The 19,234-nt window shown below is 27.1% G+C and overlaps 4 protein-coding genes across 5 annotated transcripts in view; 2 read left to right on the top strand and 2 right to left on the bottom strand.

The window, feature by feature from the left end:
* The window catches only part of kay (transcription factor kayak), a 36,019-nt gene extending 27,314 nt beyond the window's left edge, over positions 1-8,705 (top strand). For both annotated transcript variants that reach the window (XM_011505612.1, XM_011505619.1), the window contains exons 2-3: positions 5,336-5,806; positions 7,239-8,705. In XM_011505612.1, the coding sequence (XP_011503914.1) occupies positions 5,336-5,806; positions 7,239-7,928 (1,161 nt within the window). In that variant the 3' untranslated portion in view covers positions 7,929-8,705. The remainder of the gene's footprint in view (positions 1-5,335; positions 5,807-7,238) is intronic.
* Positions 8,706-9,670: 965 nt separating this feature from the next.
* On the bottom strand, positions 9,671-13,986 carry mRRF2 (mitochondrial ribosome recycling factor 2). Its single transcript, XM_011506369.1, has 5 exons — positions 13,965-13,986; positions 13,872-13,886; positions 13,713-13,775; positions 11,705-13,473; positions 9,671-10,019 (listed from the first exon to the last, which is right to left on the bottom strand). The coding sequence occupies exons 1-5, from the start codon at positions 13,984-13,986 to the stop codon at positions 9,708-9,710; spliced, it is 2,181 nt and encodes a 726-aa protein (XP_011504671.1). The 3' UTR covers positions 9,671-9,707.
* A 2,071-nt stretch (positions 13,987-16,057) lies between these two features.
* On the bottom strand, positions 16,058-17,037 carry mRpS18A (mitochondrial ribosomal protein S18A). Its single transcript, XM_011506370.1, has 5 exons — positions 17,018-17,037; positions 16,888-16,898; positions 16,653-16,789; positions 16,459-16,582; positions 16,058-16,173 (listed from the first exon to the last, which is right to left on the bottom strand). The coding sequence occupies exons 1-5, from the start codon at positions 17,035-17,037 to the stop codon at positions 16,058-16,060; spliced, it is 408 nt and encodes a 135-aa protein (XP_011504672.1).
* A 128-nt stretch (positions 17,038-17,165) lies between these two features.
* LOC105367001 (zinc finger protein-like 1 homolog) lies at positions 17,166-18,955 on the top strand. Its single transcript, XM_011505626.1, has 3 exons — positions 17,166-17,559; positions 17,840-18,136; positions 18,216-18,955. Exons 1-3 carry the CDS (start codon positions 17,458-17,460, stop codon positions 18,762-18,764), a joined length of 948 nt encoding a protein of 315 aa, XP_011503928.1. The 5' UTR covers positions 17,166-17,457; the 3' UTR covers positions 18,765-18,955.
* The last annotated feature ends 279 nt before the right edge of the window (positions 18,956-19,234 follow it).

Below are 19,234 nucleotides of genomic sequence, written 5' to 3' on the forward strand. Positions count from 1 at the left end.
AAGAGTGTCGACATATTCCCCTCCTATCAGCCACTTCAGGCGTGTCAAAACGCATAGCCCGTGCCTGTTTCGACATGTTTTTGCAAGTTCATATGCCAATATACGTACAGGTCTTCGATCCTTCGGGAACATGTGAGCTCTTACACTAATAGTAATATGTTCTTGTATTGTACCGACAACACTGAGAACAAGATGAACATCGAGTAACCAATTCTGGAATTATAATTACGCAAATAATCTTTCACACCGGAATCTGATTTTTACGCCTGCGCGCAGATCAATCCTTCTAGTTATTCGAGCATATCTGTCTTAATTTCTATCTTAATTAAATATATAAACTCTATTGTCGATTTTATTTTCTTTAAAGTTCCTTGTCTGTTTTCTAGAATATGATTTTATGATTAATCATTGTGCAAATATTGACATTCAAAAATTAAATGCTTATCATAACTGTTCGGTAGATTAAATTTTTCCTATCAGTTTGATGCCTCTTGATTTTCAACCATAGATTGTAATCAGTGAGTATTGAGTTAATGAAGAAGCACAATTGATTTTTGCAAAAAGGTCGATAAACGCTTCTTCGTTGCCGTTTAATTCATTTCACAAAGATAAAATTAATGAATATAAAAATTTTAATTTTTAAATAAAAATAGTACAACAGTTTGTTTCAAGCTTGTAATTTCCTCCTATAATTTTGCGATGATTCCTGATAATTTCGGTAAAAAAATCAAGTATCTTTATATATAGCTTGTGTTTATCAATAGAAGAAAAAGCAAAGGTAGGAGCTTCTCAATGTCAAATAAATATACGGAGAATTTATCATCACTATGGTTTATATCACTCTGGAAATTGAGTAATCGAAAAAAACTTCACAATAGATACTAGTGCATGCAATCTTTGCAAAATGGACAACGAATATAATTCTTGTAAGATTAAGGTAAAAATGATCATTTTCTGCACAAATGACATAATTATACCTTTCGAAGAAAAGTAGGCTCCGATAAAGTTCCTCGTAGACTTTTTTTCCCAGTGCCATTTATTCATACGGTAATTGCAGCATTATGCACGTGTTTCGTCGCACAGATTTAATTGCAATTGATTTATACGTAGTATCTGAAAAGATTACGAATCATTATAAATGCCGTACTTATAGTGAGAGGAGAGTGAGGTAAGATCCACCATCACCGTAGTAATTCACCGGTTCAAAAAGCAAAATTGTGCTGCGTATCATTGTACGCACGCGACTATTATTACCCTAGTCCATATGTTTACAGATAGTCGACCTATTGTATACACGGCCGTTACATAACATTAATTTTCACATGTGCCGGTACAGCATCTTGCCGAATTCACTATCTAGGACAAAAAGAGAGCCATTCATATGGAGTGCCATAACAATAATCAATATAAGATATAGGCAAGTTGTTTATTCATTCTATTTCACTGGTTGTTAATTTTTCTCGATGTACCAATTCTATTATATGTTGCTTCTCGTTATGAATATAGCAGGTAGGTCGAGGAACAAGATGTTATTTCCGTGTTTCTCTCCGTCTTTTCAGAAATTCAATAAAGAAACAATAAGTATTCGGTATAGTATATTCTCACAAGCTCATAAGTTAATAGCAAAAGGCTTTTAGGCAGTAGTATAAAACTTTTTGATTCTTTTTGGTTCTTAAGCTTTTCGTCCTTTTGACTCCAACCAAAAGAAAGATCTTGCGGTACTTGAATAGACCATTATTGCGACGCATGATCGCTCGAATGGAATACAACGGACGAGGAAACTTTTAATCGGTAAGTTTTTAACGCGAGGCCCGTGAATAGTTGTTCTAACCAAGTAACATAAATATATACATAAACATGCACACGCACGCACGTATACGCCCACACCCCATACGTATTATAAGTTGGAAGCTTGTGTGTTGATTTATTTGTATATATATATATATATATATATATATATATATATATCTACGAGTAAAGGAAAACTCGTTCGTTATTTTTCAAAACAATATGTTAACAAAGCCATGAAATACTTAACAAATTATTATATTAAAGTGAATTAAAAAGTCATGTACTGTACCGTAAATTATTAGATTTTAAGAAGATAAAATTTATAATGTAGGATTAATTACATATTTTTAAGCCAGATAGATAAAGATAGTGATAAAGATAGAATTTTTAAATTCCATTCCATCAGTAAAGTAGAAGCAGGAGAAATAGATAATACAGCGACGTAAACTACTTGAGAGTTCATAAAAACACTATATAATGATTGAACCGAAAGCGTTAGAACTCGCGGCGACGAATTCGTAAAAGTGTTCGTGACCATAGTATCATGCGATAGTATGAATTTTCGTGAGTATTGCTAGAGTTGAAAACGATGTGTGGGTGATTATAAAATAGTTCCTGTCGGCGGTGCTGGCTTATAAGTAAGTACGAATGCACATGAGTATCGCCGTGTCTTTTATAATGAGAATCGAATTAATTCCTTTGGAACGATGCCGAATGAGAAGGGATGATATGGAAATATTGAGCACGTAAGTTTAATTAAAATAAAACGTACACTTGTACTGTTGATATCATTGAGTGCGGGTATCGTTATTTATCTTATCTAACATTTTTGACATTTTACAGACACTGAAAACAGTTTTTTTAATCTATTCTTCCTATTATTTTACATATATGCGCATGTGCATACATGAGCAATAATGCTCATTACCGCTTCATCGTACGTGTTTTCTCTTTTCCCCATATTTATTGCTTATATTTTATTTTATATATTTCATTCGAAATAAGAAATAGATGCCACACCGACAATGAGATCTTCTTTATATTTTCCTGGTTTCTTGTTTTTATCAACAAAGATTGACCTGCGACTTCGTCTCTTAGTCCTCTTGATTCAGATTATTTTCTATTTCATGTCGATATTTTGAGCTCCGAAATAAATTTCTTGACGGAGATTGAAATTCTAATGCAGTAATATAAAATCACGAATATTATTTTATTGCTCAATTTCATGATTTTAGTTTTCAATTGATACTATGCTGAAAACTTAAATTACAAATGAATTTCCTGTAACGCCGTATGTGTAGGGTAGTTGTTTGAACAAGTTTTGTTTTTATTTTTAATCTAAAGATATTTATCTTTATTAAAACTTAAAATTAGTGGATTTAGGAAAATAGTAATTTTATGGACAATTGATAAAAAAGCCATAATTATCTTTTCCAATTAATCAAATTAATCGCCAGACTAAATTATCAATGATTACGAACATGATATATTTTTTACCGTAAATATTAATTTTCTGGAATGCGATATCCTTGTTATACATTATTTTAGTCGTAAACCGACATTATTCTTGTGAGTTAAGCTAATTTTTTTTTTTTTTATAAATTCTCTCATATCTTTAACCACCTTTAAAGTGAAGTTGGATGATCACATATTTGTATTTTATTATGGCTTTCATCATACACCAGAAATGAATGTTAACAATTTTAATAATGATCCAGACCAACACTCGATGTCGCCACTATTGTAGCTAACTTTGGAACTTCTTCGCGTTCAAGATTTGGTAAAAGAGGTGATTTTGTCGTTGCTAATATATCCCATATATAAATCGTATTAACACATTTTTCAATTAGCACAGCAATTTATACATTCAATGAAATTACTGAAACTATGTGGATAATAATTATTTAAACCTTATACATATTAGAAAAATTTTCTTCTGTTTTATTAATTAAACTCGTTTACGCCCTTCAAGTTAATTACTCTGAATTCTTATATGTATTCTGAATTTATTCTTATATGTTGTTTTGATATAAAACTATATTGTATATGTTTAATTATATAGATTTAGAATTAGAACTTGTATAGTATACTAGATAATTACTTTAAAGGAAAAGAAATAGAAGACTGTATTATCGATCAGATCTATACAGGAATTTATAGAAAAGAACCGATTATATAAATAACAACTTATATTAAAATGAGTCATATATTGTATGAGTACAATAATTTGAAACGATAAGATCTCTTATCAGTTTTAGATCACAGATATTTTTATCGATTCATTAATATCAATGAAAAATTATGAATGTACTAAAATAGCTAATTACGAATTAATTCAAACAGAAATTTTATTCACATGAAGATATTATCAATATTATTTAAAAAAATTAATTTTATAAATTTACACATAATATTTTACAAGCTTTATAATTTATAATGTAAAGTAAGAATGAAAAAGTATAACGATTAAGTATACAATCGATCTTTGTATGATAATTTTTAGTATATATGTTAGAATTTATTATATGTTAAATAGTTATGTATTAATCAAGTTTGAAGAACGGCTGTAGTTAATTTTACATATTTATATTCGTAATAATTGTTCAAGTATCATCTGCGGCGATTTTTATTTCAAGTTCAGTTCTATTACATGATGTACTTTATTATTATTACATCAATCCATTGATAGACAATATTGTTTAATTAGTAAATATAACTCGTCTATGGATCTGCAAGTCATATGTGTTTTTGAGTTTTCTTAGTTTGAACTTTTTTGTTCGCTCATAATCTGTTGTTTTTCTTCGTGCGTATCACATCATATAATCTACAATTGTTTACGAAACCATTTAGATTGTTTTATGCGGCACATGCACTTTTTGTTTTGAAAAAAGTAGGGCATGGATTAGAAATTTTTTTATTATGTACATTCCCGTACAAAAGTACAGTCCCGAACACTGTGTGAGATTTTTCATTAAGAAAAAATTATAACCGTAAAATATTTATAACCGTATTTATATTTGACTGATAATATCGTGTTCTTAAAGAAATCAAGTATCTGCCTCTAAAAACCTTTTCGAATAATAATAAAAAATAAAGCTGAAAGCAATTGTCATTTCATTTATGTTACCAATATTACTTTTATTTCTGGTAATCCTTAGAGATTTTTGTCAGCCAGGTTATAGTTTCTCAAGTCTTTACCAATTTTGGTTTCAAAGAAACTATCGATATACATTTTCATGTCATATGGATGATTCTCCATTAAGTGCCAATTAAATATCCATACATTACGGTTGGAATGAGATGAATTCCGAAACTATCGTTATTCTACATTTGCCTCAATAATGGCTTATTGAATATTTCTCCTTCGTTATCTCGCTCAAGTAGAAAATATTCAAGCGAATAATTCATGGTAAGGCAAATATAGTCGAGCGATATCGTTAGAATATTTTCAAAAACATTGCAGTCGTCGAATGAACGTTAAAGAGAAATAAAGCTGCAAAATCGTGCTGCTTATCTAAAAATTTGCTTTCTTTTTGTTTGACAGTTGGTGTCGTCCTTGGATGGACTACACAGCGGTGTGCCAACCCGCACGACACCGACCCTGACGCCAACCACACTGCGCACGATCGAACAGACGTTTTTGGAGTTCACGAGTGAATCAGCGTCACACAGTCGCGAGGCGGGCTTTGTACCACCCTTGATCGAGCCTTCTCAACCTACTCCGGCTCAAACTCAGAACAACGCAAGCCAGCAACAACACGAGATTCAGCAACAGCAGCACGAACCTGAACAACAGCAGCATAATAACGGATTATTAAGCGTGCAGCAGACACAACCCCAGCAACAACAGCCGCTCCAACAGACAAGACGTAATATGGGTGGCAGGAGACCGACAAGGACGATTGGTATGAGCCCTGAAGAAGAAGAGAGAAGGCAAATTCGCAGGGAGCGCAATAAGATGGCTGCAGCAAGGTGCCGCAAAAGAAGAATGGATCATACCAATGCTCTACTAGAGGTACAAACAAAAAACCTAATTCTCATTTAATTTGAAAATATCATGTATATATGAGGCTATAATGAAGTTAATATATCCACATATGTGTACAAAAAAATCATAGGCCTCTGTCTTAAAAGATGCAGATGCTCTCAAGCTCTTGTTCCACGACATTATGGGACTGTGATTTATTGTTGGGTACTACGTGACATCGAGAACATAAAGGTTCAAATGTTTTAATTATGTTAAAGTATTATCATCAATTTCTGATATTTATTTTAATCGTTAGTTGAAGAAAAAAGGAAAAGAAAATAACTAAGATATGACGAAAAAATTTATTAAAATACGATAAATTGTTAATTCAAGGTATTATTATGAAAAATATGAATGATTAAGTACATGTATTGAGACCATGTGCTTTGATTTATTGTGTTAGCCATTAAAATGAAATTAAAAATTTGAAATAAAAAAAGAATTCAGCTAAACAATAGAAATTCTATTATTTTAATTTTTTCAAACTTATATAAATTGCTTTCTTTTTTTCTTTTGTTGTTTTTAAGAACTTAATTAACTTTTTAAATACTAATGTGATTAACATAGAACAATAGTAATATTTGCTTGATATTGATATAAGCACGTGCTATCTAATTTGCATAATATCACGTAAACTGAAACTGAAACTGTAAAATATATGTTGAACATATATAATATATAATACCAACTTTAATATTAATGTGTGATGCCATTCAAAATTTTTTGAATAATACCATTTAGAATTTTATTGAAAAATGAGCATTGTAATTTTCAATAAATGTTTACATAATTTAGATAGATTTAATAATGTTTCCTTTTAAATATAAATGCTTGTGGGTATAGGACTGACTAAAAACACGTAATAAGGTGTTTTCTTGAAAAATTAAAAATAAATAAACAATTTTTATAAGTAATAAAATTATTTAATTGTATGAATGTTTGTTTACTTGATTATATTATATATTTGAACATTTTATTTTGATTCATTTAATTCCAGTTTTATTTTCATTGGTTTTTCCTTTACCCAGCTTTATTTGAAGTTTAAGTGATTGTTAAAATTCCGTATACAAATAAAACATTCACAAATTCATCTTAACATGATCAAAAATTATTTACTGTTATATAAGGCTGATGGTAAATGTTTCAATGATAGATAAGATTAGAATTTCATGAAGATTTTATCAGCAGCTAAATTTGAGAAGTTTAAAGCAACAATAAATAAATTTTACACATCTAATGAAATTGAATTGAAATACGTAAATAAAATAAAAATATAATTATAGTTTAAAAAATCAATAGTTAGTCGATTATAATATCATTTTTGCTAATCATATCAATTATGTTTAATCAATGTCGAAAAATACTGTTTCCTATTACTTAACCATTTCGAAAATAACTTACAAATAGACATGTATTTTAGGAAACCGAGGGCTTAGAACAGAAAAAACAGAGCCTGCAAGATGAGATTCACCAGCTGCAACAGGCGAAAGATGAACTTGAATTTATGCTGGAAGCTCATCGCGCCGTGTGTCGCCTTCAGTCTTCTTCACCTCCTGATATCAAGCCCATCATTCTTAACAATAAGCCACCGAACAATAACAATAATCTTCAATCTGAGGAGTTCGCCGAAATTCCTTGCATCACTAAGCAGCAACAGCAACAGCAACAGCAACAGCAACAACAGCAGCAACATGACGATAGTTTGAATGGACTGCGACCCAATCGACCGAACTCTCTATCCGTAGGTTTTGATAACAATAATCAGCGGCCGAATTCCTTACCGATTTTTACCGAGCCCAAACCTCGACCCTCGAGTCTCCAGTTCAAGAGCATAGAGACGCCGACCTTTATGAAGACGGCTAACGAGGTTGCAGGCATACCTATTACCACACCGTCGAGCGGCATACCTTTCAATTTTGACTCTCTAATGGAGGGTGGAACGGGTCTTACGCCAGTCTCCACGCCCCTCGTGCCTTCATGTTCAAGTCAACAAAGGAGCAATGGTGCTGGAGTTGCTCACCATCATCACCATCATCACCACCATCATCATCTTTCAGCCGTAGATTTGAGTTCGCCAGATACCAATCCGCCCAAGCTCGTAAGCTTGTGACGCCAGGAAGACTTTGGGTTAGTTGAGACCATTGAATTTGAGCCGGCTGAAGGCGAGCCTGAATGAAGGGACAGGCGTCACCACCTCAACAAGCCTCTGAGCAACCATTGGACACACTCGTTACCATATTTGTGTATTTGTAGACACGCATGGGAAAAATTTCCCAGGTCGTGAACCAACGGACGGAACTGAGCTATGAGTCAAGCAGACTCGAAAATTTCATACGACACGAGTGTCTTCATTTTTTTTCTTTTCTTTTTTGTTGTTTGCTTAACTATTGTTTTTGAGGAAAGGAAAATATTTTTCTTGTAATTATTGGAAATTGGATAATTGTAAATGTATCAGTTTTTCAGTATTGAATTTTTGAATGTGAATAAAAGCGACTGGACGTAAAAAATTGTAAATTTGGAGATTTTATATATAAAAGGGTATAGGGAAAATTAGTGACGTGAATATATTTTGCTGTGTTGTACGTGCTGATTTTTGTCGATACCGTTTCTCTTCTATATTGAGGTCGTAAGATTTTAAACGACTAGGTGCTTCGTACAACGCTTCATTCATGAGAAATTAGGCTATTTCGTATGGAGTTTAAGTGAGGCCTCAGATAAAGAAGGTGCGATAAACTTTATGCAAGGTGATAACGAATAAAATAACATTAAACATAATTTAATAATGATATTATTAAATGAGCATTGAAATGAACTAGTTATATCAATTGATATTTTTATGAAGTGAATTTTTATATTTTTAAACTTTAAAAAGCGATGAAATAATAGATTTTTAAAGACAAATTTAGCTCAATATATTTTAAAATATAAGCTGTAGAAAGTAAAAACAAATAAAAAAAATTCTTGACGGTCGAGTAAACCGACGAATCTTTTTTATGTCAAAAGAAAGTTATTTGTTTATTTCTTTACGTGCAATTTCTAATTAAAATAAGATATATTTTCCATGAACATACTTTTACAAATAATACGCGCATGCGCGTGTATGTCCGTTGACTCTTTATCTTGTTTCGATTATTTTTTTATCATAAAACGCGGCAAAAGTGTTCGGCTGCTTCGATTAATATTATGTAACGGTTAATCCCTCCATACTAATATATATGCATATATATATATATATATATATATATATATATATATATATGCATGCATGTTTGCGCATGAATATAGTAAGTATACATATGAATGTATGAAGTTTATTTATACGTGCATATCCAAAATTATGCATCGAAATATTCGTGTTGCAATGATGACCCGCTCAAAGCACTGTTTAATTATCCAGGAAACGTCAAAGAGCTTGTCAGTAGTAATAATAACAAATGCTTTTTTCTGTGTAGATTTATAGGGCATCGAGCTTCACAGTATTTGACTGCAAAATTGATTCTATATTAAAATTATAAGACCCTTTTGATAATGCAATATATTTTGTTTAATTCAAGCAACCAATAAATGAACTTGAAATTATAAAAACAAATTAATTTTGATTTATATCTGTATCCCTTTCAATTAGTTCCTTGAATTATTGATGACCATTATTATAAAACTAAAAATAAACATATCCTAAGTAATTAATTATATGTTGGAAAATAAAATATTTTATATTTTTTAATTTACTTTTATATTTGTCATTAAATAATTATAAAATTATATACATCTACTAAACAGTAATTGGTTGAAGTAATCACATAAATAATTTAACATTGTTTTTAAAAACATTTATAAACATAATTAGTTTATGAACATTTCTATTCAATAAAATTATAACTTTCATTCCTTAACGCATTCCAGTTATTTTCCTTATAGCATTTTCTTCTTCAATTAAATTCATTTCCTGGTAATGACTAAATTCCATTGAAAATGTAGCAGTTCCAGATGTTATTTTTCTAAGTTGATTCGAATATCCTAGTAATTCTGCTAATGGAATAGAACAATGAATTATTTTAATATTATTCTTTATTTCTGTGCCTTTAATTTCTGCTCTTCTTTTAAATAAATCTGCTTTAATCTTCAAAGACATTTCATTCAATGCTATTATTTCTACATTCATGATTGGTTCTAATAAAATACAATCACTCTTCTGCATTAGCTACACAAAAATATATTATATTTAATTAATAACTTAATATAAATTGAAATTCAAATATTTATTTTTTCTTTTTATCAATATTTTATATTTATTTTAAATATTAAAAAAAAGGAATCACACTGATATTTACTGCCCTGAAATTTTATATTTATAACAATTGACTAATAGAATTTGTTTTTTTTCTCAAAGTTTAATTTTTATTTTTATATCAAAATTTTCAAAAAATGAATTTTAAATTTAAAAGTTTTTAAAGATAGAGCGAATGCAAGGTGGATATTTATCATTGTTTTACAGTATTAGTGACAAACCATTGGAATACTGGAGCAAACAAAAATCTAGATCTGGATCGATTAGAAGAGTATTAGACGAAGAATTAAATGAAAATGTAGGTTATCAGATTTATTTTAATAATGTTTTAATATAAATAAATCAGTAAAAATAATAAAATAATATAGTAGAATGAAAGTTAATTTGTTTCTTTAAAAGAATTGATTTTGAAATCTTAATTCCAAATATTCGTGTTTGTGTTATAATAAATGTTAGTAACGTGAATAAAATTTTACAATCAAATTTGTTAAAGGTTTTGGAAATACAAGATATCGAAGATCCAAATGGTCAAAAAACCTGGATTATGTGCCCACCTGATATACATCAAGTTCTTAATATTAAATTACCCTTTCTCATAATTATATTAAAAAGTACACACACACAATGCCATTTTCAACTTCAAATGATGGATAAAAATAATATAAGGTATCTTATTGATTTCTCAAATACTGATGGAAAGAAAAGTAGCAATAAATCTATAACACCAAGGATGCATTTAATGTTGGAACCAGGGTGGAATAAGCTTGAAATAGATCTCTGTCATGTGGCAAGGATTTTTGATACTCAATTTAATGCTGTGTGTAAGCTAAAAATATATGCCAGTTGTCGAATTCGAAGAATTTATTTCATGGATAAGCACTATGATGACAATGAAATGACATTAGGATTGTATCATGGTTTTCTGGACTTGTATATGTTAAAATGGGGTATAAAAACAGTGGATAGAGCAACACAAACAAGAAGAATACCTGGAAAGCTTCTTACATTATGTGATAGTTCTATACGTCCTGCAGTCGGATTTAATAAATTATTTTTGAAACATTTACAAACTAAATCAGATGAAATAGTAGAAGAATATTTTGCTAAACAATCATCAAAGCCACTCAAAGATTTTCTTGATTTTAAACGAAAGGCCAAAATTAAACCATACGTCATTCCTGATTGTAACAAACTTAATAAAAGTGCAAGTAGTTCAGATTCAAGTTTATTAAATATTACTGAAATAAAAAACAACTTTAAAAGCCATGAAAACCATTTATTTACAAAAATGTCTTTTGAAGAAAAGAAAGAAGAAAAAAATAAAGTACAAGTATCTAAATTAGTTAATAAAGGAGAATTTAAAAATTCTATGTATAAAATTTGTATGTATAGATATCCTGAGGTTAAAGAAAGAAAAGTATATACAGGAAAAAAATGAAAAATCATAAATTCAAATAAAATTGAAAATTTAAATTTGATGTGTAAAATAAATTTATGTATCTATAAAAATGGAACCATATAACAACTGTAAATAAAAATCAGAAGATATTTTTAGACTTCTCGAAACAAAACAATCTTTATTTACAAGTATAACTTACTTTTTTTACACCTTGAGCAACAGCAGCAATTACAACTGAGTTTGAAGTTCCTTTTCTAACTTGTAACTGATTTAGTTTTACACCAGTATTTAGAACTGGATAACCTAATTTTGGTCCTCTCATTAAAGCAGATAAAATTCCTTTTTTAACTAAATTTATAAGAGTTATATTTAATATTGATGTATTTTTTTCGTTTTCTTTTGAATGATTTAAAAGTAATTTATTATTACTGTAATGATTTGGAATAAGTGAAAGGCCTACTAATACTTCTTGCTTCACTAGATTAATTTCATGATTAAGAATATATGTATCTTCAATTGAATTAGTGATAGTTTCTTTATATGCAATCTGTAATTCTCCTATGTCTGCATTAATTTTATATTCACTATGAATTCTTTCCTTGATTATTTCAATATGTAGTTCACCCATACCTGACATAATTATTTGATCAGTTTCAGAATTATGAGTTACCCGTAAACTAGGATCTTCTTTTGTTAATTCTTGTAGAGCTATTTCTAAAGCAGGCATATACATATTAGATGGTGCTTCTATTGAACAAAAAAAAACTGGATCTGGTATGTTTCTTTTAACAGAAAATAGTTTCTCAATCTCTTCGTTATTATAGAAATTTTTTACCATATTTTCTTTAGCATTATTAACACTAATAACACTACTCGTTAATAAGTTACCTATTTCGGTAATTTTGAAGCCAGTTAAAGCACCAATATTTCCTGATGTAATTTCTAACGTTTCTTCATAATTATCTGCATAAACATTATATAATTTAATACAATTCTCCATTTTTTCCTTTTGTATATTATAAATTGATTGCTTTCTTTTCAAAGTTCCTGAATAAACTCTAAAAAAATAAATAGGACCTTTTTGTTTGTCATGAATAATTTTAAATACTTTAGCTAACAATTCATCATTAAAACATTTGTAAAGACTTCTACTCTTATTAATAATTGGATTAGGTAAATACAATACAACTCCATTCATTAAATTTTGAACTCCAATATTTTTATATGAACTACCTAATAATACAGGCACTCCTTTTCTTAATATTGTAGCTTTACGTAAAGAATCTACTAAAATTTGTGATGAAATGTTATCTAATGATTCTTGCTCAATAATTATATTGGCAAGATTATTATCAAAATCACTCAACTTGTCTATGAGATTTCTACGTTTTTCTAATGCTTTTTGTAATAAATCTGGATTTTGATTTTCACTGAGGTGCAATTTTGTTATCGTTTTTCCTTGGGTTTTGGAATCAAAGACATACTTTTCAAGAGTAATAAGATCAATAATTCCTGCAAAACCTTTTTCATTTGTAAATGGTATATGTACTGGAAATATAGTCACATTTAGCTTTGCTTCCAAAGATTTTAAACACATTTCAAAATTTGCATTTGCTTTATCCATTTTATTTACATAAACAATTCTTGGTATATTATATCTATCAGCTTGTCGCCAAACAGTACTTGTTTGTGCTTCAACTCCAGCACTACCATCAAGAATAATAATAACTCCATCTACCACAGTAAGGGGTTGCTCAACAGCCATAGTAAAATCAATATGGCCCGGAGTATCTAGTAAATTAAATCGAAAAGTTTTCCAATTAAATGAAACTGCTGCAGAACAGATCGTTATTCCCCGTTGACGTTCTTGATCCATATAATCAGTAACAGTATTTCCGTCATGTACCTCTCCCATTTGTTTTACAGTGCCTGAATAATATAACATACGCTCTGTTGTTGTTGTTTTGCCTAGATTTAATGTTAACAATTAATTGTATTAAACAATAAATATGATTAAACAATGAATATTATTTATTTATTTTACAACTTAGTAAAACATATATTAATGCTTATACGATTTCAGACGACTTTATTGATACATAATTTTTATATTTTAACAAAGCAAAACAGATATATTTTACCTATATTTTGATTCAAATATTAAGTTTTAAATATTAACAGTTTTTAATTCTAAAGTAAATACAAACCAGCATCTATGTGCGCCAGAATACCGATGTTCCGTATTTTCTCAATATCACATTTTTCATTTTCTATCTTAACAGAATTTTGATTTTGATGTAGTGCACGCTTTTGTAATTTAAAAAAAACAAATTTTATAGTGTTTCGAAACATCTTGTTATACTAACCTTCCTTATAATTATCTGAAACTATAATTTTTTAAATTAGTTGTTCCTGTAAAATACTATACTTTTATACTCAATAAATAATATGTAAAATACACTGTATAATTATTGATAACATTCTTGTACATAATTAGTTATAATACAAATTCAGTTTAGTGATATTGATACGACAGCTTAAAAATAACTTCAATTATGTATACGAAAAAGTAATTAATTTTTTAATATTTTTTTTTTATTAATTACAATTTGTTAAATTAAAAATTGCTAGAAAAGAGATTTTAATAAAATTTATAATCTAATGAATAATATAATATAAAAAAATATAATTTATAAATTATAAGAAAAAATTCAATTTAAAATTAGAATTAAAAATTTGAATTTAAGTAAAATCAGATTCTACTTAAACATTATAAAATTTAATCAGAAACAATAATAGATATGAAATCAATGTTCTCTAATATAACTAAAATATCCAAGAAGTATACTTTCAATCTTAAATATAGTCACTACCATATAGTTGTGAAAATAATTATCTAATAAATACTGATATTAATTTTTTTTTTAAATTAATAAAAGAATATTCTTATTTAGAAGATTTTTATTTTACGAAAAAGAAAAAAACTTCATAATTTATAATTTTTTTTTTTTAGAAATGTACAAGTTGATAATTAAATTACGAAATCACATGAGAGTGCAGGTTTTTACAATTTTTAAATTTACAAATCTTACATATAACAAATAAGTTTTACCTTCAATTTATAATTAATTAAAATTAAACAAACTTATAATTAAATTTCTTAACATGCTGATACCAAAAATATTTTTTTATACAAATTTATTTGTAATCTATTAAATAATATATCAATCAATAATGTTCACTGCGTAATTTTTATTAACGACCAATTAATTTCTGATATTTAAAAATATTGTTTACTTTCAATACCAAAACAAAGTATTATTTAATGACATTTACATAATAAATCATTTGATAATTTAAATTGTTTAGAAATATATCTCAGTATGATTAAATATTGATTTGCAAATATAGTTAAGTACTAATTATAATAATAAAAAAATCTTGTTTAATTATGCTTAAAATAAACTGTATTTGAAATTCTTATTTCCTTAATTGTAATTAATGCAAATTTGTATTATTTCATATTTTAAAAAAATCACAAAATAAGAATTACTGTTATATTTAAGTGTATAATATTTCTTATTATTTTACAAATCTTTGGTATTCATTGGGCAACGTATAAAACATTTCATTTCCAATTGATGCTAAATTTTAGCAAATCTTTCAAAGCCATAAGACGCCAAGTTGAAAATGTATTTTATGAGTAAATTATCAATAATGTAAGAATGTGTATTACTTTACTTATTAACGAGTAAATTGGCTCTTCAGATAAGTATATACAGTCATATATAAATCATAAGTAAAAAATTGTATTTTTTATTATAGGAAGTTTCATTGTTTCTTTATAATAAATAATTATAAATATTTAAAAATATAACGATAATTTTCTCTCTTTAAATTTTTAATTAATCTATCAAATACTGTTTAAACGAAAAAAAAACAAAGATTAAAAATTAAGTTCCAATTTTTTAGAAAAAATTCATACGAAGAATTTTGTTGGCAAAAATTAATGACAGATGTATATATTTAACCTCTTAAAAAATGTTGAATCGAATACAAACTAAAAATATATTTTCATTTTTAGAAATTAATTGTACACTACTACTAATTTTAAAACATTTAAAAAATAAAATCAATAAAGTACACTTTTTTATGAGTATTATTTTGCATTTAGATTTGTAAATACATTATAAAAACCAAACTTGTTTTCAAATATTATAACAAATATTTATATTTTACTTGTTTTATAATTGTTATGTTATTTATAAATATTTGTATATTTGTTAAGTTCACATTTATGTTTTAATATACATTATTTTTTAATAAATTTTTACATTAATATAATTCATATACATTTTTGTTTATACTTTTTGTTTACATTGCAAATAATTTTGTGGGAATTAAATTTATAAAAAGTAACTTTATTTATTTTCAGTTTTCTACTCTTGTCTTCAAAAAACGATTTTACTGATATAGCTAAGGCAATAGTTTTTTTGCATATAATAATAAGACAAAGAATTTATGAAATTAGATTTATAATTAATATTTTCATTCAATAATAATTTTGTTTAATTGATGTTTCATCATAATATGTATTAAATCTTTTATACTGATATCTTGTCTTTGGATTTTTTTTTGAGTTGGCAGGTCCAAGATTTGGCATTAAACCTAAAATAAAATTGATAAAAATATATATATTTTTTTTTTATTATTTATTATAGTGATAATTTAAAAATTTTTAATTACAAAATACGATATTAATAATTACTAATAATTTTTGCATAATGACATGCGATAAAGACATTATTTTAAAATATAAAATTACATTAATAAATTGCAATAAATATAATTTTAATAGGTGGTACTTTCAATAAAAAATTTAATTAAATAATTATGATTATAATTTAGTTCCAAACTATATACATAAGTTAATACATATATAGGATTACAAACCAGCTTTTTGAGCCATTGTAATTAAAATACCAATTCGTTTTTGTTGGACGTAGCATAAGCCAGTTACATATCGAGGTAGTATTTGGCCATTTGATTTTACGAATTGGCTTAGAATTAGAACATCCTAAAGAAGCAATTAATTCAATTAAATTGGTATATTTTTTAATTAATTTTATTGAAAAATATATACTGACTGTGTGTTTGATGTTAACATTTGTAGAACACAGACAACATGCTCCATTATCACTCTGTTTTAACAATAAGTGTTGTTTGGGGTGGGATTTTATAACTGCATCTACAATTGTTGTATTTCCTTGTTTTTTCTCTATAACTAAAATTATTACAAATTATAATTACAATTTCCAGCTCATTACCAGGGATATTTAAATATCTTAAAAAAAATAATTATAAGCAATATTTTTATAATACATTTATAACTAACTTTCTTTTATATTTCTTGATGCAGATAATGAAAATTTTCTATCAAGATTAAATAAAAATAAATGTTTTTGTAAACTTATACTTAATTGAGAAATTGTCATGATTTATTACACCTTACAAGAGTGGAAAACTGAACATAACCTAAAATTTGAAAATGACTATGCTTTCACAAGTATGCTATATACTTTTATATACATTTGATCAGTCACTTTACATAATTAATTAGAACTATATTATAGAATATACTAATCTGTATAATTTATTACTTTTGTTTCTTTAACATACAATTCATAATTAATTATATTGAATTATTCAATCTTATTGGAGCTTTCCATTAGATCTTGTGAGAAACTTAAGCGAGCAACGTGGCTTTTATTGTATGCCACAAATAGAATATGGGATATTGCATTAAAAAAGTTTATGATAATTATTCCAACAAGAAACAAAAGACTGTCATATGAAACGGGAATCTAATTTTTTCTTTATTTTGTTCCTACTCAGCTATTGTGCAATTAAGATAGTTATATTATAAAATACACTATAAGTGAAAGTGAAAATATGGGACTCTGCAAATGCCCAAAAAGAAAAGTCACGAATCAATTTTGTTTCGAACATCGTGTAAATGTTTGCGAAAATTGCATGGTTACAAATCATCCAAAAGTAAGATACCGTTATGCATTGGGTTATATTATTAATAGATTTCGTATCATATACTAAAATAATTTAATTTTAATTATTATATATAACTAAGATTATGTTAAATATTGTGTATATAATATTTCTATTTTAACTTGTTATTGAGCATTACCTATCTTTTTCGCATTTACCATAAATTATTAATTTTTAATTTAATGTTGTGATATTATATTTTTTATAATATAAATATAATATAAAATTTTATAATATAAATATACTATAAAATAACATATTTTATTTTTAGTGCGTTATTCAATCATATTTGCAATGGCTTCAAGACAGTGATTGCAATCCAATTTGTACATTTTGCAAAGAAAATTTAAATATTAGAGAATGTTGTCGACTAACTTGTTATCATGTCTATCATTGGGCATGTCTTGACTCTTACTGTAGAAGATTACAAGAATCAGATAATCCTACATGCCCAACATGTAATTCACGTATTATTCCACAATCAAATTTGGTATCTCCAGTAGCTGATGTTTTAAGAGAAAAGCTTATAGGAGTAAATTGGGGAAGGTCTGCCCAAGGACTACCTTTGGTATTTAATGACTATTTATAGAAAATACACTTATATTTATTAAAAATATTTTTTAATTTATTAAGATATTTTCTTATAGCTAAGTTTTGAAAAGGAAGAAAAGTTAGATGAAGCTAATATTGTGGTATTAGAGAAAACTCAATCACCTGTACATCAAAATCATACAATGTCAACATTGGCCACTTCTAGAGCAAGTGGCACTGTGACTTTATCACATTCTATTTCCAATAATATACACTCTAATAATCAGAAAATTGGTCCGCCATATTCTATTATAAATATGGAATCTAATTTAGCTATAACCAATCCTTCACCAAGAAAAATTTTTGAAGCATATGACGATCCTAAAGATTATTCATTTGATCACGATGAAAATAAATATCAAAGAAAATCAGCGATAGAATGGTTTTTTAGGTGGCGAAAATTAATAACAAAAACTCGAATTCATAAAAGAAATACTGTAGGATTACTGCATAAACGATATGCAATTTTAATAATTATTGGAATTGGTATATTTATTTGTATAATAATGCTATTTTCATGGTTGGGTAAAATGGCAACAGATGGTGATCCTTTATATAATCCAATTAATCATCCACTGATTAATGTTGATAAAAACAGTGATTAATTTAATTGATTATAAATATACTGTGCTATGCCCAGAATGCTGTTTTATATTTAGAAAATGTCTATTGCATGTGAACAATAGCGATGTATAAGATAGAGTGATTAATTTGATTTTGTACAAGACAATGGTAATCATTTTACAGTTTCATTATATACAGATTTAATAGACCAAATACAAACTAAATACATAAATTTAACATAACTGTTAATAATGGTTCATCTTTCATCTTATAAATAGATTATAAAATATTTGTAAATTATATTTCCTACTATTGTGTAATATTTCGTTATATTTAAGTAATTCTAGTTACACTATAGTACCAGTGAATTCAAAAGAAATTTGAATTACAAAAATATTAATTCTAAAAATATGAAGAATTTCCAATGAATATTGAATATTATATTATTCATATAATCTTTTAAAATTTGTAAATAATTGTTAAGAATGTATATTTTTTAATCATTTCTAGG

This window comes from Ceratosolen solmsi, unplaced genomic scaffold, assembly GCF_000503995.2.
Source record: "Ceratosolen solmsi marchali unplaced genomic scaffold, CerSol_1.0 scaffold7, whole genome shotgun sequence".
NCBI classification, from domain to species: Eukaryota; Metazoa; Arthropoda; class Insecta; order Hymenoptera; family Agaonidae; genus Ceratosolen; species Ceratosolen solmsi.